At 40.9% G+C, this 23571-nt stretch overlaps 1 protein-coding gene across 1 annotated transcript in view; it reads left to right on the top strand.

Moving 5' to 3' along the window:
- Positions 1-2583: 2583 nt before the first annotated feature.
- The window catches only part of LOC104846169 (zinc finger protein 699-like), a 33055-nt gene continuing 12067 nt past the window's right edge, over positions 2584-23571 (top strand). The window contains exons 1-5 of the mRNA XM_023552392.2: positions 2584-2935; positions 5769-6030; positions 10683-21107; positions 21630-21756; positions 23356-23506. Coding sequence (XP_023408160.2) covers positions 21096-21107; positions 21630-21756; positions 23356-23506 — 290 coding nt within the window. The 5' untranslated portion in view covers positions 2584-2935; positions 5769-6030; positions 10683-21095. The remainder of the gene's footprint in view (positions 2936-5768; positions 6031-10682; positions 21108-21629; positions 21757-23355; positions 23507-23571) is intronic.

Here is a 23571-nt window from a genome sequence, read left to right as displayed (position 1 = left end):
AATAGGTGATGGGGACATGGGGTAGGGGCCCTTGGGAGGCAGGTCTGCACCCCTCCACTATCCCCTTCTGGAACTTTCACATTCGCCTGGACCTGGTTTCTCTTCAGTAAGTTAGAGAGCTCTTTTTGGGAGTCTATTGAATTTACCTTGTGTACATTGCAGGGACTTGTAGCTGCTTGGCCTTGGGCATATCACTGAACCCCTCTGATCCTCTGTTTCCTCATCTATAAAAGGGGAGAGTAACTGTGAGCACAACTACACTATCCTTGGGGTTTCCTAACAGATTCAAAAAAATCAAGGCTGCATGACCCATGGCAGGGAAGCAGTCAATGCCGGAATTCATTATCATCATTCATTAATTACACTACTCATTCAACAGATGTTTATTGAGCTTGTTGTACCCTTTAAAGCATTGGAACAAACTAGAATACTTAGAAATTGATACGTTAATATAAATTAAAACTGAATTCCAGGAAGCGACTGAATTTTCCCAGCTCACTGCCATTAACACCACCACCAGGAAGTCTGCCAGGCCTTTGCAGATGGGGCTGGGTGCCACTCACCTGTGCTTGTCTAGGACACCTGCAGGCCCTGAGCCTGGGAAGGTGAGGACCTGGTTTGTCCTGCTCCATCCCTAGGCCTGGCTGGAGTGAATACTCAGCTCTTTTGCTGAGAGAAGGAATGAGGCCAGAGGCAGCAGGTCTGGAGTGAGGAGTCACTGTGGTGGGGATCTTAGACCCTGGCAGCGGACCAGGGCCTCCTGAGGCTGGGGACCTGGTGTGTTGCTGCTGCTGCTGCTGCTACCACACTCTTGGCCAAGAGGGGGGATCCACAGGGTGCTGGGTTGCCCCAGACCATACTGGTCCCCTTAATCCAAAGGTCCACAAGGGAGTGTGTCTGTGTTTTCTGTCCCAGTCTGGTGTTGAGGACTCCTTTCCTTCCAGGAGTCCCTGAACTGGTAATTCTCATTGTTTGGCCTCCTGGCACTTTGGGATGTCAGCTCACCTGCCGCCTTTACTAAGGGACAGGATGGAGCACACGTGGAGGGGTCCTTGCCAAGGGCTGGGGTCTTGGCTGAGGGAGATCTTCTGTTCCATGGGGGCTGCAGTGCAGTCAATGTGATTGGAGCCCTCTGTGCCTGCTTTACCCCTTGGGCTGCCTGCAGTCTTTCCCCACCCCAGTGTGCACAGGAAGTACCTGGACAACACTCAAGAGAACACCATGAGGAGGTACCTGTGTCTTTGTGGCTGGGAGCCAGATTCTTACCCTCAGAAAAAGACATGATTAGCAAGGGAGGAAGGCTATAATAAAGATTACCAGAGATAATGAGGGACACTACATAAGGATAGAAGGGGAATTCATCAAGACATAACAATTCAAAATGTGTATACACCTAAACAGTGCTTCAACATATATGACAGAAAAACTGATAGAGCTGAAAGATGAAATAGAAAAAAATAAAAATAAAAACCACAAGGATATGGAAGTCAGGAAACGTACCGAAGACCTGAACAACATCAACCAACTTGACCTAATTGATGTTCACTGACATTCCATCCAATGAGCAGCAGAAGACATATTATTTCAAAGTGGTCTTTAAGTATTCATAAATATGTATATAAACCTAAATTGTAATACAAACCTTAATAACAGGTGATTATTCTTTAAAATATTGTGACATATTCATACTATATGATACTATATAGCAGCAAACCAGGAGCAAATTACTGTTACCTGTAACAACATCGATAAAATCTCACAGGCTTTATGTTGAGTAGATCAAGTCAGACGCAACAGAGTCCATACAATATGATTCCAATTAACTGAAGACCAAGAACATGCGAAACCTCTCTCTGGAGATAAGAGAACACTGATTACTCCCAGGGACAATATCAGTTGGGGAAGGGAGTAAGTATCAGTTGAGAATCTCAGAGGCGGTTTTTTGAGCGTATATACACATGCAAAAATTCATCACATTAGTTCACATTGTGCAATGTACTGTGTGTTAAGCTTGATGAAAAAGTAAAAGCTGTTTATAATTGTCCTTTTCAAAAGTAACGTCAGTCTCTACATAGTGTTCCTCATAAGAACTGCTGTCTCCTGCCTCTCACCCTGGAGAACTACTCTGTCCATGTTCCTCAGCTCTTGGAGAGATCGGGTTGGGTTTGTTCCTGGGAGGCAAGAGGTAATAAACCACAGAATACAAGCTAACACTTCAGACTTCCAGGATTCTAAAGATGGACAAATATCTATGAGGAGGAAACAAATTGTTTCTCTACATAACGTGGTAAATTTTTTTCAAAGGGCCAAATACGCAAATACCAATTTTTTCCGCTCCCCAAAGACATTAGAAATCTTTGACTACAGAAATCTGCGTTTACGTTTATATACGCATTTAAGAAAACTTAGGCTTTTCTCTACTGATGAACTAAAGACAGCAGCGGGCAGACCCCAATGCCCTGCAAAAGCCACTAAACGCCAATGCCACTGGATGGAGCCCTTTGGACTCACTCCGGAACCCCTTCACTTCGGCACCAAGAGGCCCACAAACCGGAAGCGGAAGTGTGCTTACATAGGCCGGCGGCCATGTTTGGTCGCGCTCGGGATCTGGTGTGAGATAGGTTTTGCGTCTGTCAGGGTCGGTCCTGGTTCAGTAGCGTGAGCAGCCCTCGGGGCTATGGGCGCTACTCTAGATCTCCTACCGCTCCAGGCCTCTCCGCCCTCCCTGGGCTGTACCAGCCGCGCGACTTTCTGTAGCAGCGTTGTGCTGTGGGCCTCCCGCCGCCGCCGCCACCGCTTTGCTATAGCCGCCGCCGCGTCCTCCGAGAGCCCGGCCCACCCCTCCGGGTTGCACCTGGTCCGGGGCCGGTTTCCGCCACCCGGGGTCGGGAAGGCTGGGTAGGTGAACTGGACCTGGGTTTCGGAGCAATAACAGGTAAAACCGTGTAAATTCTTGCTAAGCAAAAGCGTGGTTTCCACACCAGCAGCGTCAGCTTTACCTGGGAGTTTGTGAGAAATGCAGAGTCGGACCCTCATCAAAACTCGAGGTAGTTAGCCTGAGTCTAAGTGACTTGCTCCCACCTACTCCAGACTGCCTCTGACCATACTCTTCTTGGTTTTCAGTGATTCATCAAGGCAGAACTTTTGTTGAGTATTGCTGGTCATACGTACAGTAGGATTGTGGTGAGGATGTATCCCCCCACTCCCTACATGAATGGTTAGAAGTCTTTAAGACAGATGAAGAATTAAAAACTATGAGTTGGAACTAGTACGTGCATTTAGGGCCATATTTATCCCAATTTTGGGAGGAAAATAGTAAGAGGCACATCTCAAGGAATTTTTTTTTTTTGGCTGTAAGGCAGAAATTCTCGTCATGATTGTGTGAGAAACAGTATAGCCAACCCTAGTTGGTGCGATGTAAAATGTGTTGTGGCTGAACACATTTAATGTAGACCAGGAGTGATTTGTAGAGATCACACACCGAGTGTTTTGCTAAGATTTTAAGGCTTGGCGGAAACAGGATCTGTGCAGGATTGGATGGTGGTGATTCAAGCACAAGTTTTCTTACCAAAGAGCACATTTCTTAATAGGTGTAAGGCTTCTGGGAGCAAATGTCCTGCATATTCCCAATGTCAGAGCAGTGAATGTTAGGAATGAGAGCAAAATATGAGGCATGTGTAATGAAACTTATCAAAATCCTTAAACAGATTCCAGAGGGTCCGCCACACTACACTGTTGCAGAATGTACCTCATCCTTTGTAGTAATTATTTTTTGAAGTACTCTTGCTTAAATAAACATGAAACATGCAGCTGTTAGAAAGTAATGATTTACAGTAAGTGATGTTGAATGTGGAGTAAGGCTTAAATTGATGAGTAAATAACATTTTCGACATTTGTAAAATAATGAGAAAAAAAACTTTTTTAAAGATAGTGAGATTTCCTTTGCCATTTTTTCCTTTGCACCAGATTATTTTCTCTGATAAGAGCTTTTTACCACAGGAATCCCGTAATCCTCATTTCACATGTCACCTCACAGAGTGACAGTCTAGCATGGAAGATAAGTTTAAATAAATAATGAAAAACCAGGGACATTTGACAGCCTGGAGTACAAGAACCTAACTTGAGACTCAAGTTAGATGGTAGATGGGGAAAATTATTTAAGTGGTATTTAGCTACATACATGGTTGAGCAGGGTTTATTGCAGGTGAGAGGAGTGAGGGTGGAGAGGATATTTCAATTGGGAAAAATGAGTGTGTAAATCCCTGAGGTAGCAGAGAAGTCATCCTTACCTTAATGAAAGTTAGCGGAGGTTGAAGCAGAAAAAACAAAGTGGATGGGTGGGGGGTAGAGATGTGAGTTGGACCGCAGGAGGCAACGGCAGCGTGTTGTTTAGAACCATGCTGATTGGTCTGGGCTTTTTTGTAGGCTAGTGGACAGCCACTGACAAGCATTACACAGGAATGCATGTGAGTATATTTGTGATTTACAGCAGAACACTCTAGTTCCTGTCCTGCAAATAGATTTTGGAAATGACAACCATGAATGACGTTAAGTAGGAGCTTGTTGTGAACAGTTCAAGATGACTGAGGTGCTTAGACATTGAGGGTGGTTGTGTATTGCAAGACAGTCGAATGATACGATGTAGATGTAGATAGTTCAAAGGGCATCAGTTGATAGAATGTTCATTCCTTTAGTTACAGGCTCTAGAGCAGTGACTGCTGCTCAAACTTGAATGTAGATGCGGATAACCTGGGGATCTTGTTAAAGTGTGGATTTTGACATATCAGGTCTGAAGTGGGGCTTTAGAGTCTACGTATTGACAAGCTTCCAGTTTATGCAGAAAACAGAAAGTATAGAAATAAGGATGTGAATTAAAATTAGAGAGTGCTATTACAGAAAATCATAAAAGCAAGGACAATGCCCAAAGGGAGACACTGGCATAAAGATTACGTGAGAGAGAGAGAACATTTATACTGAGTCCAAGAAATAAAAGAGTAGGAGTCAGCCGAGTGGAAAGGCAGGGTGAAAAGTAGGAGAACAGAGACAGGAGACTACTCCTTAAAGAAAACTTAATTGTTTTCTGATTTATTGGTTGATTGATTTGTTATAATATTGAAAAAGGAAGTGTCAGGAATACTCCCAGATATCTGGAAAGCTTGGGGACTAGTGGAGTCGTGGCCAGAGAGCCAATGGGAAAAAAATGGGGCAGGGGAAGAAATATTACTTGCAAAATCAACAAGAAAAGTACTGATCACATATTACAATGCTAGAAATGAAATGAAAATTAAAAAGAAAATGCAGAGCACAGCAGAAGTGTTTTAACTGCACATAATAGAAAAAAAAAAAAGCGTGATGAGGTCCTTGGCCAAACTTGAAAAACATGTTCTTGAAAAGCACCCATGTTGATATCAAAGTGTGCACGTTGATCTACAAGGGGCTAAGTTATGTAGGTGAACCCACAACCTCAACTTTGGACCCTTGAATCCCTGGAGGACATCGAGTTCAGATTTTCTAGCCTGGCCAAGCCTTGGTGCCTCTGATGCTCTGGTGTGAGTAAATTCCTCCACCTGTGATCTCGTTGCCAGCAGGAAGAGTCCTGTGAAGCTGCATGAAGAATGCAGGTATATGCTCTGGAAGGCAGAAGTCTGTTCCGCCTTAAATGCAAATGCCTCCTGGGTGGCTAGGAGGAATCCCTGCCCAGGGAAAGAGCTGAAAGTCAAGAACCTGTTACTCAGTACTGTTTCCTCCCCATCGTTCTCTCATTTCAGATCCCAGATGTGGCAAAGGGAGAACTAGTCCAATCTAAGCAGCTGGAGACCTTGGGCGACCATCTTGCACATCCTATGCAATCACAGATAAGGATTTCAACTGCTCTGATTGGTATGTGGACCAAACATTATTCATCTGCCTCCAGAGTGCCTAGTGGCCCTGCTTCCAGCTCCATCCCTCTTACTTAGAATTCCTCTAAGTGGCTTCTTGGGCTTAGAACGGACATTCACGTAGACTTCCAGAAGCTGGAGCAAGGAAATGGTGAGTACTACAGAGAACTGGGTTATTCTTACCATAAGGCGTTAAGGCTAGGTATGAATTGTTTGGGGAACAGCTTTGCCCACCTGGTCCTGCAGTTGTTCAGTGAGGTAAAAAGTTGGCAGATGACCCCAAGGGACTGAGCCCTAGGAGGCATCCTGAGGCCCTGCTCCACTGTCACTGGGCCCTTCCCCTACACATAATGTGGGTTTTCAAGCCTTAGATGACTGGGGTCACTTTTCATATGTGACTCTCAGAGCTGGTACATGGGATGTTAACATTCCTACCCTGGGCCTTGGTGCTATGTGTTGAATAACAGAGTTTCCTGACCACAGCCTGAAGGTGGAGCAGCTCTGGCTGCAGAGGTTGAGCCCCAGGCCCTTCAGGGCAATCCTTGTCCCATCACTGCAAACACTTTTCTTGGCACCTTCCAGGCACTGGAGCCACTTCTGTGCAGTTCTAAAATTATAACTCCATTTCTCACACTGTGTGATGGGATAAAGAAGTGGGGAGAGAGTTAGTAGGTGAAGGCTCTGACTCTGTTTATGGAATCCTGGGTGGTATTTTTGCTCTCCTGATGTCACTAAAGGAATGAAGTAGGGGAGAATGAGTCCAGGTGGGTCATGTGTGGGGTCTCCAGACCCATCTTTTTTTTCCAGTGGGGAATGCTTTTGCCTTGAGGCTTTCAAGTGTGTGAGAAGCATGATTCACCAATCGAGGTCCTTCTCCTCTCAACTATCTGTGTGTATCCCATTACCATGGAGTTAGTTCCCACTCATAGCGTATCCTATAGGACAGAGTAGAACTGCCTCCAAAGGGTTTCCAAGGAGTGGCTGGTGTATTTGAACTGCCAACCTTTTGGTTAGCAGCTGCGCTCTTAACCACTGAGCCTACAGCTTCTACTAAATCCCTACAATTTGGGGCTACTCTCTTCAGTCTTGAATTAGAATCTAAAACTAAAGTGTTCTTTTTTGCTGGAGAAGCTCATTATGTGAGATGAATGTATCTAAGTTCTTGGATTTACAGTTCCCACAGCAAGAAAATTTCTACATGAATTTGTGTGTCTCTACTGAGAATTTCTTAATTTAATGGAGATAAAACTAGTGAAAAACAGAGAAATGTCTATTTTAACTAAAGTAAAAGTTAACCCTAAAGTTTACCTAAATCTTGAAAAGGATCTTAAAACACTCTTATTATATTTAACAAATGCCAAAACCTCTAATGTGTTAAATATTTTAGCCATTTCAGAAACATTCTCCTGGCTGAGATAAAATGGCATTTGTTGTTGTTATTGTTACGTGCCATCGAGTCAGTTTTTGACTCACGGTGACCCCATGTGACAGAGTAGAACTGCCCTCATAGGGTTTTCTGGGCTGTAATCTTTGCGGAAGCAGATCGCCAGGTCTTCCTCCTACAGAATCGCTGGGTGGGTTTGAACCACCATTCTTTCCGTTAGCAGTTGAGTGCTTAAGAACACTTAACAGTTGCTCTACCAAGGCGCCTTAATTTCGTTACTACATCCTTAATTTTTTTTTTCTGATGGCATGTGTTTTCACTATTGGAGTACATGCTTACTAATTGAGTGTGTTTAAATTTTTGGTTGGTAATACAGATTTTGAGAAATATGATCTGGTTATACAAGGCACCAATGAGGTGAGTGGCACTGTGGTGCCACCATCTGTGGTGTGAAAGTACACCAATGAATACTAGATATATAATTTATCGCAGATGCCTTTCCATTAGGTTATATAGGGAACCTCTGGTTTTCCAGATCTGACACACAAAAACCAAAACATACCCAGCAGGGCTCCCTAACTATCCCGCAGAAAAGCCATAATTGTGCATACAAGCCTTATCTCACAGAAATAAAGGGAAAAAAGGCAAAAGTTTATAAAACTAACACATCCAAGAAGCCTCACCTTATAGAATGCCCAACCTACACAACAGTGAGGCTCCAGCTCCTGTCTGCTGAGCTTCATGCATTTCAGAAGGGACCCACCTTGACACTAAATGCATTAAAACTGGAGTAACACACTACCTATGAGGTCCAGAGGCATAAAAAGTGGCTGGTATACTGTTAATCCAATGGTAACTAAAGAGTTAAAATGGAAGTACAGACTCTAGTATCCCTGGTCAGTGTGTTTAGAAAGTGAGCTCTAATTTACATTTTTATGATTTACAAAAATGTGTTAGACCGTGTAATAACCATTAGGCCCTGTTGTTAGGTGCCATCGAGTTGGTTCTGACTCAGTAACAACCCTGTGTACAACAGAACAAAACACTGCCCAGTCCTGTGCCATCCCAACACTCCTTGCTCTGCTTGAGCCCATTGTTGCATCACTGTGTCAATCCCTTTCACTGAGGGTCTTCCTCTTTTTCACTGACCCTCTACTTTACCAAGCATGATATCTTTCTCCAGAGACTGATTCCTCCTGATAACGTGTCCAAAGTATATGAAATGTAGGTAGTCTCACCATCCTTGCTTCTAAGGATCTTTCTGGCTGTACTTCTTCCAAAACAGATTTGTTTGTTCTTTTGGCACTCCGTGGAATGTTCAGTATTCTTTGCCAATATCATATTTCAAAGGTGTCAGTTCTTTAGTCTTCTTTATTCATTGTCCAGCTTTTGCATGAACATGAGGTGATTGAAAACACCATACTTATTCGATCAGTATCCTGAGCAGATAATTCAAGAAGCTAGGCTACTTGACTAAGAAAGGGGCATCAAGATTGAAGGAAGACTCATCAATAGCCTGTGATACGCAGATGACACAACCGTGCTTGCTGAAAATGAAGAGGACTTGAAGCACTTATTGATGAAGATCACAGACCACAGCCTTCATTATGGATTACACCCCAACATAAAGCAAAAATCCTCACAACCGGACTGATAAGCAACATCCTGATAAACAGAAAAGATTGAAGTTGTCAGGGATTTCATTTTGCTTGCATCCACAATCAATGCCCATGGAAGCAGCAGTCAAGAAATCAGACTACTGGAAGGGCTGTCTCATTAGGGGGAGAGCAAGTGGGAGTACGGAGTAAGATGTATGTAAACTTATATGTGACAGACTGACTGGATTTGTAAACGTTCACTTGAAGCTCAATAAAAGTTAATAATAATAAAAAAAAAAAAGAAATCAGACTATGCATTGCTTTGGGCAAATCTGCTACAAGAGACCCCTTTAAAGTGTTAAAAACCAAAGATGTTACTCTAAGGACTCAGGTGCACCTGACCCAAGCCATGGTGTATTCAGTTTCCTTATATGCCTGTGAAAGCTGGACAATGAATAAGGAAGACCAAAGAAGAATTGATGCCTTTGAATAATGGTGTTGGTGAAGAATATTGCATATACCATGGACTGCCTAAGAACAAACAAATCTATCTTGGAAGAAGTACAACCAGAATGCTCCTTGGAAACAAGAATGGCAAGACTTCATCTCACATACTTTGGACATGTTATCAGGACTCCTGGAGAAGGACATCATGCTTGGTAAAACAGAGGGTCAGGGAAAAAGAGGAAAACCCTCCACAAGATGGATTGACACAGTGGCTGTAACAGTGGACTCTAGCATAGCATTGTTAGGATGGTGCAGGACTGGGCAGTGTTTTGTTCTGTTGGACATAAGGTTGCTGTGAGTCTGGATCGACTCCACGGCACCTAACGTCAACAACACCAACATGGTGATACTGTACTGTCTAGAATAAAATCAAAGAACCAAACCTGTTGCTATTAAGTGGGTTCTTACTTATAGTGACCCAGTAGGACAGAGTAGAACTGCCCCGTAGGGTTTTCAAGGCTGTAATCTTTACAGAAGCAGACTGCTACATCTTTCTTCCAGAGAATGTCTGGTGGATTCAAACCACCGACCTTTCGGTTAGCAGCCAAGCACTTACAGCTTTATTTACAAAATAAATACATAAAAATACGAGGTTATATATGATAAGAATTGGCTGATGTTCAACATTTCAGGAGGTCGCATATGATCAGGAACCAATAGTACTGAAGGAAGAAATCCACAATTCACTGAAGGCAGTGGCAAAAAACAAGGCTTCCGGAATTGACGGAATAACAGCTGAGATGTTTTAAAAAATAAATGCAGTGCTGGAAGTACTCACTTGTCTGTGCTAAGAAATTTGGAAGACAGTTACCTGGCCAACCAACTGGGAAAGATCCATATTTGTGCCCATTCCAAAGAAAAGTGATCCAACAGAATGTGGAAATTATCAAACAATATCGGTATCACAGGCAAGTAAAATTTTACTGAAGATAATTAAAAAATGGTTGCAGCAGTACGTCGACAGGGAACTGCCAGAAGTTCAAGCCAGATTCAGGAGAGGACGTGAAACAAGCAGCATCATTGCAGATAATGAGATGGACCTTGGCTGAAAGCAGAGAATACTGGAAAGCTGTTTACCTGTGTTTTAATGACTATGCAAAGGCATTCGACCATGTGGATCTTAACAGATCATGGATAACAATGCAGTGCATGGGAATTCCAGAACAATTAATTGTACTTATGAGGAACCTGTACGTAGGCTAAGAGGTAGTCATTGGAACAGATCAAGGGGATAATGTGTGGTTTAAAATCAGGAAAGGTGTGTGTCAGGGTTGTATCCTTTCACCATATTTATTTAATCTGTATGCTCGGCAGGTAATCCAAGAAGCTGGATTATGTGAAGAACTTGGTATCAGGATTGGAGAAAGAGTCATTAACCTGTGATATATAGATAAGACAGCCTTGTTGAAAGCAAAGAGGACTTGAAGCACTTACTGATGAAAATCAAAGACTACAGTCTTATGTATGGGTTACACCTCAACATAAAGAAAACAAGAATCCTCACAACTGGACCAGTGAGCAACATCCTGATAAATGGAGAGAAGTTGTGAAGGATTTCGTTTTACCTGGATCTACGATAAGTGCCCATGGAAACAGCAGTGAAGAAATCAGGGTTTTCCCTTGGCTAAATCTGCTACGAAAGACCTCTTCAAAGTGTTGAAAAGCAAAGACGTCACTTTGAGGACTAAGGTGCGCCTGACCCCAAACCATGGTATTTTCCGTCATGTCATGTGCATCTGAATGCTGCACAATGAATAAGGAAGACCAAAGAACATTCATGTATTTGAAATGTGGTGTTGGTGAAGAGTATTCAGTATTCCATAGACTGCCAGCAGAATGTACAAATCTGTCTTCGAAGAAGCACAGAATGCTCATTAGAAGCAAGGATTGCAAGACTTCATCTCACGTACTGTGGACGTGTTATCAGGAGGGACCAGTCCCTGGAGAACAACATCGTGCTTCGTAAAGCAGAGGAGTTGGCAGAAAACTGGAAGACCCTCAACAGGGTGGATTGACACAGTGGCTGCAGCAGTGGGCTCAAACATAGCATTGATTATGGGGATGGTGCAGGACTGGGCAGTGTTATACATGGGGTCATTCTGTTATACATAGGATCGTTATGATTTGGAACTTACTCGTGGTCACCTAACAACCACCAGAACGTATATGATATTTTTGACTAAGCCCGCATGCCGTATTCCTTTGACAACCTTGGCTCTTTGTGAACATTTGGGGTGGTGTTTTCTTTTTGTTGTTGTTATTGATTTACCTGTTTAAAATTTTTCTATTTTTACCTTTTTTCTTTTTTTTTGCTTCTCTTTTTTGGTATGTACAGGCTACAGCATCTAGGATAACATTGAATAGGAATGGAGTAAATGGGTGGTCTTGTTTTTTACCTGCTTTTACTGGGAAACTGTTGAACTTTTCAGTATGTATGTTCTTTGATATACATTTTTTTGTATACACTCATTTTCAGATTTGTACGTGTTTTCATTTCTAAATTTGATAACTGTTTTGACATACTTGCAGGAAAATTTATAATAGATGTATAGTTGAGTGAAATATAAAATGAATATTCATCTAATGGAAATACCCTCCCTCTTGACTCACCCCCTCATGAGTTGATGTTCAGTCATAATCACCACTCTGTGCTCTTGATGTAATCAGTATGTCATTTATGATTATTTCTTTGTTTTTAAATATTTTTATCACCTGTGTATGCATCCCTGAGTAAATATATTTTTTTATTATTTTTTTTTTTAAAAATAGAATAATAATGTATTACTTTTTATGTCAATCCCTTTAGTTTAAATTTACATTAAGAAGACTCTTCCATGGGTCATTCATTCACTTTATTTGGTCTCTTGTAAGAATATACTGTCATAACAAGTCTATTTCTTGAAGATATTTGGGAAGCTTCTATTTTGGGGGCATTACAATACTTCTAAGGTTTTACCTCTTATATTTAGGCCGTTGATCCGTTTTGAAGTAATTTTTGTATATGGTGTGAAGAAGGGATCCCACTTCTTTCTTTTGCCTGTGGAAATCAGTTGCCACAGCACCATCTGTTGAAGAGACTCTTCTTTCCCCTTATAAACAAACTTTTAAAGGACTTTCTTTTTTATATACCTTACCCTCTTTTACTTAACGGTTTTCATGTAATGTTCTCCCGTGTCTTTTTGAGACTCGATAGCTCATTTCTTTTTATTGGTGAATAATATTCCAGTGTATGAATTCACCACTGTCATCCAGTGGTAGAATTCTTGCCTTCTATGTCAGACCCAGGTTTGATTTCCTGGCCAGTGCACCTCAAGCACAGCCACCATCTGTCAGTGGAGGCTTGAGTGTTGCTATGATGATGAAGAACAGTTTTCAGTGGAAAGTCCATACTAAGACAGTACAAAGGCCTGGTGATCCACTTACAAAAAAACAGCCTATGAATCACAGCAGTCCAATCCCCTTGCATGTGGGGTTGCCATGAGTTGGTGACCAATTGGTGACCAACTCTATGGCAACTAGTAACAGGAACAACATGGACGTACCACAATTTGCTTATCCATTCACCTATTGAAGGGCGTCTTGGTTGCTTTCAATTTTTGACAGTTATGAACAGAGCTGCTATAAACATTTGTGTGCAGGTTTCTATGCGGTAGTGATGTTTTCAGCTCATTTGGATAGATACCAAGGAGTGCAACTGCTGGGTCATATGCTAAGAGTATGTTTAATTTTGTAAGGAATTGCCAAACTGTTTTCCAAAGTGGCTGTTCCATTTTGCATTCTCACCAGCAGTAAATCAGAGTTCCTGTTGCTGTACATCCCCTTGGTGGTGTCAGTGGTTTGGATTTTAGCCATTTTAATACATGGGTGATGATATCTTATTGTTTTAATTCGCAATTCGCTCATGACACATGATGTTGAACATCTTTTCAAATTATTTTCAACCTGTATGTCTTTGGTGAGGTGTCTGCTTTGCCCATTTTGTAATTGGGGTTTTGTTTTCTTATTTTTGAGTTTTAAGAAAGAGTTCTTTGTATACTTTCAATACCAGTTATCATATATGTTTTGCAAAGATTTTCTCCCAGATTGTGGTCTGTCTTTTCATTTCTTGACAATGTCTTTGCAAAGCAGATTTTTTTTTTTATCTTAATGAAGCCCAGTTAATTAAAAAAAATTGGGGCAGTGTCATTGATCATACTTTTATTGTTGTATCTAAAAACTTATCACCAAAATCAGGATCACCTAGGTTTTCTCCTCTGATACCTTCTTGGAGTTTTATGGTTGTCATTGAGATTTAGGTTTTTGAACCATTTTGAGTTAATGTTCATGAAAAGTGTGTAAGGTCTGTGTCTAGATTTTTTTTTTTGAGAACAGTTGTTTTAGCACCATTTATTGAAAAGGCTGTCCTTTCTCCATTGAATTGCTTTGGCCCTCCTTTCTTAAAGATCAGATAATTATGTTTGTTGTGTTTCTGTTTCTGAGCTCTTTCTTCTGTGCTGTTTATCTGTTTATTATTTTGGAAATACCACACTGTCTTGATTAGTGTAGCTTCAGATTAAGTCTCGAAGTGGTGTAGTGTCAGTCTTCCAACTTTGTTCTTCTCAATATCATGTTGGTTCTTCTGAGACTTTCGTCTTTTCATGTAAGTGTTAGAAAAAGTTTGTACATATCCACGAAATAACTTGGTGGGGCTTTGACTGGAATTGCATTAAATCTGTAGATTAAAATGGGAAGAACTGACTTCTTAACAATATTGGGTTTTCCTGTCTATGAACATGAAATATCTCTTCATTCATTTAGATCTTCTTTGATTTATTTCATCAGCATTTTACAGTTTTTCTCATAGGTCTTTTACATAGTTTCTTAGCTTTATACTATTTCTTATTTTTGTTGTTGCTGATGGTGTAAATGCCGTTGTGTTTTTAATTTCAAATTGCAATTGTTTTTTTTACTATTTTATAGGAAAGTAATTGACTTTTGTGTATTAACCTTTATCCTGCAATTTTGTTATGTTGGATTATTGGTTTCAGGAGTTTTTTGCTGATTGTTTGGAATTTTCTACATAGATAATCATTTCATCTGCAAACAGAGACAGTTTTATAGCCTCCTTACCAGTCTGTATATTTTCTTTCCTTTTCTTGTCTTATTCCATTACCTAGGACTTCTAGTAAATAGGAGTGGTTAGCAAGGACATCTTTGTGTTGTTACTGATCTTAGTAGGAAAGCGTCTAGTTCCTTGCCAATAATTATAATGTTTGTTGTAGGTTTTTAGTAGATGTTCTTTAGCAAGCTCAGGACATTTCTTTCTTCTCCTAGTTTGCTGAGAATTTTTATCCTGAATGGGCGTTGGATTTTGTCATATACTTTTTTTTTACATTTGTTGATAGGTTCATGTGATTTTTCTTCTATAATCTGTGGATGTGAATGACTATATTAATTGATTTTCTAATGTTGAACCAGCCTTTTATGCCTGAAATAAATTCCATTTGGTCATGGTGTGTAATTGTTATGTGTTGGTAGATTTAATTTCCTAGTATTTTCTTGAGTTTTGGATCCATGTTCATGAGAGACACTGGTCTGTATTTTTCTCTTTTAGTGTCTTTGGTTTTGGTCATAAAATTAGTTTGGAAGAATTTCCTCTGCTTCTGTTTCGTAGAAGAGGTAGCAGAGAATTGGTATACTTTTTTCATGAAATGGTTCCTAGAATTCATTAGTGAACCCACGTGAGCCGGGTGCTTTCCCTTATGTGGTCTTTTGCCTTTGGCTTTTAGGAAATCAACCTTAGGGAATTTCCCAAGTAATTGACTATGCTCCAGGAGTTGGTACCTTTGCCCGTCATTTCTGGAAAAGCAATTTATGGGATTTCTTGTGTACCCCTGGGGCACTGGTCTGGCTAGAGTGCCCCGCCTTGTAACATGGACTAGTTTATAAAAGCCCTGGAGTAGGAAGGTTTGGGGGCTTCATGGTTGACGAGAGCCAGGAGAGATTATGCATCCTTTGGAATATGGAAGTCTTGTACTGAAAACCCCCTGCAAAAACCTGGTTGAGAATAATACTGGCTGTGAAGCAGCACCTGGAGAGAGAAGCTATACCTACCAAGAGAAGTGGCAGTGACTGAGAGAAGCAACACCAGTTGATCACTAGCCAAGAGAAGCAGCACCAGCCGATCACAGCTGAAAGCAGTAGCGCTAGACAAGAGTGATCCGAGACCTGTTTCAACCAGGAAGCTATCTTCTCTGAGAACTGTCTAGAGCTTTTTCAGCAGGGAGCATGTCTGTTCCAAGAGCTGTCTGAGACCTGTTCCAGTGTGGAGCTTGTCAGCTCTGAGAACTGTTCCACTGGGGAGTTTAACTGTTACAGGATCTGCCTGGAGTTTTTCCGGCGGGGTGCTTGTCTGCTCTGAGAGCTTTTTGCTCCGATAGCTGCCTTGATTCATTAGGAAAGGGTTATACTCTCCACTTTGGAGACCCATCTAGACTCTCTCCATGTACCACTTCCTGACATTGATCCTGAGTTGTATCCTACTATTTCTGGGTTGTTTCCTGTTACTCCTGAGTTGTATCCATTTACCCTAATACACCATACAACCGTATGTATAGTCTGTGTGTTCTGTGAGATATTGCAGCAAGTTATCAAACCCAGAAGAGAAAGAGAATGCCGTAAGGATAGCAGCTGGTGTCAGAAATGATAGAGAAGTTGGAAAGGGAGGGAGGGTTATACTTGAACTCCACCTCGTAGGAACCAACTTTATCCTGATCCCTATGTTCTGAGTAACCAGTTTAGCTCCTCTTTAGGAAGGTGTTTTCTTCACCTTAGGCCTCTTTTAGTATTTTCTCTTTAATTTTCTGTAGTTTGAATATGATATACCTAGGTGTAGATTTTTTGGTATTTATCCTGCTTGGTGTTCTCTGAACTTCCTGAATCTGTGGTTTGGTGTCTGTCATTAATTTTGTAAAATTCTCATCTATTATTACCTCAAATATTTCATTTTTTTGTTTCTACTTTCTTTCCTTTCTGGTATTGTTACAAGGCAGGCCTTTCCAGCTTGGAACTAAGCCCTGCTTCTTCTATCAAGAATGACCAAGAGAGACTCAGAGGTTCCACATGAGTAAAGATTTATTAGGGACAGAGTAAAACGCTCACGAGGGAGAGAGGGAGAGGGTTTTCCACCTATGCTAGCCTCCAGTCTCTGACTGGACAAAGGATTCCCTAGGGCTTGTAAAAGTTTTTAGGAGGGAAAAAGGTATTCTTTATTTATTAGATGGGTGGAGATTTCCAGGAGAAGGGGAGGGATTATGAAATTCTAACTGCACACGCAGTTAGAATTCAAGACGGACTTCCTCGAAGAGATTGCTGGAACCAAGATGGAGTCCGTCACAGAGGCTGCCAGGATGTTGAACAGGACTTACTCTTGGATGTCATGCGTGCGTGATGCCTCTGGATCTTGGTTCAAGCCCCGGCAAGAGGTCCCTGCTCATGTTTGTCTCATGTGGAAGGTCATTCATAGTCCACATTGATCTTTAGTGTGCATGCTCTGCACCTGGTGAGGCCTTGAAAAACAACTCAGAAGGCTTATCAGTAATTTAAGTAATTTATCAAGTAATTTATCAAGCACACAGAGCTTTGAAATGTAGCCCCTTACCTTGTCTAAGCACCTAGTTTGTTAATCACAAGTAGTTCTCGGGTGCCAGCAGTAAAAGTTATATGGTGGTCTGCACTTAGGTTTAGATGTAATTATAGCTGGTCGAGCACACAGGGCCTTGAAATGTAGCCCTTATTTAGTTCAGCCAACCCAGTCTCTTCCCTGTCTCAGTAATCCCAATACATGTATGGTCTACCTTTTCTAATTTTCCCACAGTTTTTGGATATTCTTTTCCATCTTTTTCATTCTTTTTCTCTTTTCATTTCAGTTTTGGAAATTTCTATTGACATATCTTCAGGCTCACTAGTTCTTTCCTTGGCTCTGTCTAGGCATTTGATGAACTTGTTAAAAGCATTCTTCATTTCTGTTGCAGTATTTTTGATTTCTAGCATTTCCTCTGAATTCTTTGTTCTACTTCCCATTCATGTGGTTACATTAACCATCTGTTATTACATGTTATGTATTTTATTTGTAAAACTTTATGTATAGCCCCTAGTATGTTAATCATAGTTACATTGAATTTCCAGTCTAGTAATTCCAAAACCTCTGCTCTATCAGTGCTATATGCTTTTTCTTTGTCTCTTCAAGCTATGTTTTTGGTTTTTTAGTGTACCTTGTAATTTATTTTGAAAGCCAGAGATGATGTACTAAGCTAAAGGAACTGGGGTCAATAGGCCTTTAATGTGAGGCTTTTTCTTTATCTGGCTAGAAGTTAGGCTGTTTACTGTTTGTTGTAGGTGCTAGAGGCCAAAATGTTCTCTGATTTTCTTGTTTTTGTCTTTCATGTTGTGCATGGGTTTCCTGGAGACTTCTTAAATAAGGCCTGAGACTTGGGTTCTTTCAGTTTTAATCTCCTGTTATTCTATACGAGCTGTACTGATGTGTTGAGGTGTGGGGGCAGGGAAGCATTCTATAGTCCAATTATTAGGTCTCAGTCTTTTAGTGAGCCTATGCTCCTGGGCAGTGCCCTCACAAATGGTTTCCTGCTTCTCCTCTACCCCATTTTGGTGAGACAGAAAACCTGGATGGGGCTGCTGTTGGATATTTCCTTACTCCCCGTAAGTTCCGAAAAAGTAAGACTCTGGTAAAATAGTTTGCCTTGAAGCCAGGCCTTATTAAAGGGGAACAGAATAATTTGGGTGAGTTTCAAAATGATAACATTTCCTCTTCCCCCGTTTATTTTCATATTATTTTATACTGTTTACTTATGGTGCTTTATTTTTCCAGTGTCCTGAGTTCGTATGTTTAGGCTATTGCTAATGACCTTGTCTTTTCTGGGAATAAGCAACGAGTCTTCCCTTTCCTGGGTATTGATTTAGGAGATAAAATTGAAGCCATTATTCCCTGACCTTGAGCATAAAAAATGTGACTCAGCTGGAGCGGGACTCAGAAGGACACATCAACTGGGCCCTGAAGTATAAAGACAGTAGCAAAGACAATCTTGGCAAACATCTTTTAGGGAACCTTTCACATAAAGAAATCATAAACAGCACTAAAGACCCACATATTTTCCACTCTTATCTTTTTCTGTTAGCATTAAGTAAATAGTATGATTTGTTGGACCAATGAAGACCCTCCTGACTATCATTACTGAAACCTTTACCAGTGATTATTAAGAAATTCAAAATGTAGAATTACAGTGATTTGGCAGTTTTTAGCCCATCTGTGAAAGGTAAAACTTTCAATGACTTTACCCAGCTGTAATGTTAATATATACTGATGGTTCTGTAACATTCTTTGGACTCGGATAGACATGGCTCTGGCAGCATGCTTGTCTGTTTCCTACTTTTGCCTCTTTGAACGTATGTCAAATAAAACCTTTCTTTTTGCTTTATTATAACTTTGTGATGATTTTACACTAGAACAGTATAAAAGTCAGTGGAGTCCTTTGGCTTCTATGTCTCTTAGGTGGGACTTGTTGAAGTTGACAAGCATGCGAAATCTGTCAGAGTTTGCAAAATCATCAGTCTGCTTCCAAGTTTTTAGAATTGAAAATGTGATGTCTTTTTCCTTATCAAGCCAGGTTTCTGAATCTGTGATTTGGTGTCTCATTAATTTTGTAAAATTCTCAGCCATTGTTACCTCAAATATTTCATCTGTTTCTACTTTCTTTCCTTTCTGGTATTCCCAATACACGTATGGTCCACCTTTTGTAATTGTCCCACAGTTCTTAGAAATAGCTACTGTTTTCTAAAATAATTATTTTGCATGTCCCTGCACAGACTCATTAAAGATAAATATGCTCGTGTTACTCGCTGCTTATCCCCTTAGTGTGTTGCATTTTCCATAGAACTTATCACCGCTTGACGTTATGTTTTATTTGGTTATTTACGGTCTGCTTCCAAAGAATTTATGATCCATGTGCATCTGGATATTTGTTTTGTTCACTGCTTTGCCCACATGAAATAGGCTCTTTGTCAGTATTAAGTCAGTTTTAATAAATGAAGGAGCTAGAGGTAAGGGTCTGAAGGGAAGTAGCCTTGCCTGAGACACAGGGATTTGCTGGGAGAAGGAGCGTCATGTTGTTTGAATTGAGTAGGATGTTTCTTTTGTGTCCTTTCCTTGGTACCTTGCAGGGCCCTAGGTCATCCATGGTGGTGTTGGAGAACAACAAGCAGAATAACAACAAAACTGTGCACATATGAACAGAAATGTACTTGTCAGGAATTTAGGCTTCAAAGTCAAATTGACCTGCATTCTGAACCTGGCTCAGTAATATTCACCTGCGCAACATTTAGCAGGTGATTGATTGATTGATTATAACTTTCCTCAGCTGTAACTGTTTGAAATAATATGTTGATGAGAGTCATAAGCTGTTGTGTCAAGAGCTTTTTGCAAAAACTTTCATGTTTCATAGATGCTCAACAAATGGAACATGTTGTCTCTAATATATTGTAGTAATGAATGCTAGGGTGTTTGATGGCTTAAATATGTGTTATCTGGCCCACTGCAGTGGTGGTGACTTTTGAATTTTGGTTCTTGATCTAGACAGCTCACTTCACTCCCTGCCCTGACAAGAGGAGTCGTCTTATTCTACAGCTGGTCTGCTACTCAGTCTAATTTTAGCATCAGAAGTACAGTGTGGCATCCTTTTCTCTCCTCACTACCTGTGGAAGCCAGTGGGTTGAAGCAGTTTTTTAGAGGCCAGTCCCAAGGCCAGAGGATACTAGTAGTGAGAGTAGGGAAGTATTTCTTGTGTGCTTCCAGAAAAAAATAACCAAACCGATTGCCGTTGAGTCAATTCCAACTCATAGCAACCCTATAGGACAGAGTAGAACTACCCCATAGGGTTTCCAAGGAGCACCTGGTGGATTTGAACTGCCAGCCTTTTGGTTAGCAGCTGAACACTTAACCACTGGCACCATCAGGGCCTTCCAGGGGCTGCAAATGTGAGAAAATTTTGTAGTGGAACCTCTGGAGAGATGGTGAATAAGTCTTTATTTCCTAGGATTCATGGGCAGTTTAACAACTTAACCCTCTGTATGTCAATTAACTTAAAATAGGAATTTTTGGGTGTGGTGAAAACATACATATATAACAAAGTATTTGCCAATTCAGCAATTTCGACATATATAGTCCAGTGATACTGATACGTTCATCATGTTGTACGTCCATTAAAAATGAGAATCTTAACCTCTCTTCACAGTCAGTAAATGCAGTGGCATGCATTCTGGTTCTTGCAGAGATAGGGCTTTTTGCCATGACATTAGAGTGTGTTTGCATAGATGTCTGGTTTTACGTTTGTTGAGAGGTGCTGTCACTAATAACTGGTGTATCGTACCATTGGGTCTCAAAATGTGAGAATTCTGGGGCTATCTGGATTCTCATGTTTTCTGTGTCTCACCTCAGCTCTGTTTAACTTTTCAGTACCTTTCCATGACTTCATAAAAGGAACAGAGAGGATGACAGTGTAACTGCTGAGTTGATGCAAAATAGGTGACAGACGTGTAAGAATTTATAATTGTCAAAAAGAATATTTTCTTTTTGGCAGGTAGTCCTGTCACCTCCTGATCACCTGGAGTTCTTCGAGAATATACTGCTACCCGAGGCCCTTGGGTTGCCGGTTTGTCTGGACCCCTGAGCCTACCATGGCTAGTAAGGTGCAAACTGCCAGTCTTGCAGTGTTTCTCAGTTGTTAATATTTCATCCTACTTTCACCCTCATTTTCACATTGTGTTCAGTGTTGTGGTGGGTTTTATCAAAGAAGGTGAAATTGTTTTTTTCACAAGGAAGTGATGGTATGAATGTGACAGTAAGACTTTTATATGCGTTTCTCTAGTTTCTGCTGTGTACTTTGACTTTTTTTTTTCCTTACTCTGACTGCCCTAGTCCACGAAGATAGAAAAGAATAAGACTGTAATTAGGCAAAGTGTGGAAAGACCAGTTTAGTGTGCAGGGCAGCATTAAACCTAGGAAACAGGATACAGTCCGTCAGGAAGTGAATGCAGACAACGAAGGGAAGAGGCTGATGACTAAACCCTAGAGTCGGTCTTTTGAGAACACAGAACCTTGTGTCCAATCTCTGAATTATCAGTTTTCCAGAACTGTCAGCCTCACCCTTCCTTTTGCACACATTGGATTACATGGTACTTTGCTGATCCAGAATATATGGAATGTTTTAGGACTCAGTGGTCATTGAGGATGTGGCCGTGGACTTTACCCAGGAAGAGTGGGCTTTGTTGGATCTTGCTCAGAGGAAACTCTACAGAGATGTGATGATGGAAACCTTCAGAAACCTGGCATCAGTAGGTAAGGATGGCATCATTTTTTATTTACTCCTTTAGTTAACAAATACATGCATAGACTTTGCTACAGTATTTGGGTTGGAGAATGGGAATACCTGTTAAATAAAATAGGCTTATTCACTCCTTCTATGGAGCTTCCATATTCTGGCTCCCCCATGAACACAGAGCTCTGTGTATTTAACTAATTTCTTATTTATCTTGTGTTTGAACGTATTGAGACTCTTTAAGTGTTACAAGTGTGAGCATTGGCTTCAGGGGTCAATTTGGGGCACAAAGAGAAGATTTATGGTTTGGTACCTTGTGAACAGTTTTACTACGTTTGTTACAAGTTTGATGTGATTATTTTGCTGCAAATAAACTCAGACCTGTCCATCTCCCAAGACTCTTGATACGAAAGTATTGGCTCAGTGACAGGGAAATGTTCATGGCTCATTACTCTCTTCCCTCATTGTTATTGATTGAATTGTGTCCCCCAGTATGTGTATTGTAAATCCTAACCGCTGTACTTTGGAGGAAGGAGCCATGTTGGCACAGTGGTTAAAATGCTAGGCTGCTAACCAAAAGATTGGCATTTTGAACCCACCAGCCATTCCACAGGAGAAAGATGGGGCAGTCTTCTTCCATAAAGATTTATTGCCTTGGAAACTCTATGGGACAATTCTGCTCTGTCCTACAGGGTTGCTATGAATTGGAATCAACTCTACAGCAATGGGATACTTTGGACCTAATCCTATTTGGGAATAGGGTTTTCTGTGGTATGTTAATGAGATCATGTAAGTGTAGGGTGTGCCTTAAACCAATCACTTTTGAAATACAAAAAGATTAGGTAGGCATAGAAGCAAGGAAGCACAAATGGAGAAAGATTGATGCCACGTAGAGATCACTAAGGAACAGAAGAAGAGAAGCGTAAAGAAACAGGGATTTTCCCTCAGAGAGAGCTGTCCGCTAGAGCTGGCTCCCTGAATTTGGACTTCTAGCCTCCTAAACTGTTAGAAAATGAATTTCTGCTTGTTAAAGCCACCCATTTGTGGTAGTTCTGTTATAGCACCAATAAGAAACTAAGACACTCATCACATGCCTTTCTCCATGGGCCCCATGTCCGCTACACACATTTATTCTCCCAAAGATACAAGAGAAAGATCTAAGGAGTGTGAAGGTAGACCTCATCCAGGGCCATTGTGTCAAGAGCACAAGGAAGGGAAGAATCCTTTGAAGGACCAGCCCTGATTAGATTTGAATAAATAAATGGGATTGAGGAGACTGAACTACACAGATACCTGATCTTCCTTTTCTGACTTTCATCAATCCTGTCACACCTGTGTTCCTGGAGAAATACCTTCCCCTTTTCCTTTTGTAACATTACATGTGCATTGTGTCCAGTATCTTCCTACTTCATTCTCTTAGTTACACCCTACTCATGTCACTTTGCGTCTTAATCTTCATGAAAGTATTTCCTAGTAAATTGCTATTAGACCATTTCTTAAGTCCTGAAACAGCCAGATGCCCCAAGGTTTTTCTTTGTTCACAGCTGCCTTTTTCTTCCTGATAATTCCTTTCCTTTTTATTTCATATTGTGAACCTGTACTAAAATCATTTTGGTCAGTGTCTCAAAACCTTAATGATGGAGAAAAGTTATCCAGTGAACAGATAATAGTACAATTAATGAAGAATGGCACCTGGCCCTCTGTGGTAAGAGAAATCTTTGAATTTCATGGCATTGAAGACAAGCATAACAACCAGGAGAGACATATGAGGTGAGTGAGTGTCAGTCACACAATAAACAATAGTGCCTCAGGAGAGAGACTTGACTTGTCATGAC

The sequence above is a fragment of the Loxodonta africana genome, chromosome 3 (genome assembly GCF_030014295.1).
Source record: "Loxodonta africana isolate mLoxAfr1 chromosome 3, mLoxAfr1.hap2, whole genome shotgun sequence".
Lineage (NCBI taxonomy): Eukaryota > Metazoa > Chordata > Mammalia > Proboscidea > Elephantidae > Loxodonta > Loxodonta africana.
This window is presented reverse-complemented; position numbering and strand designations above follow the sequence as displayed.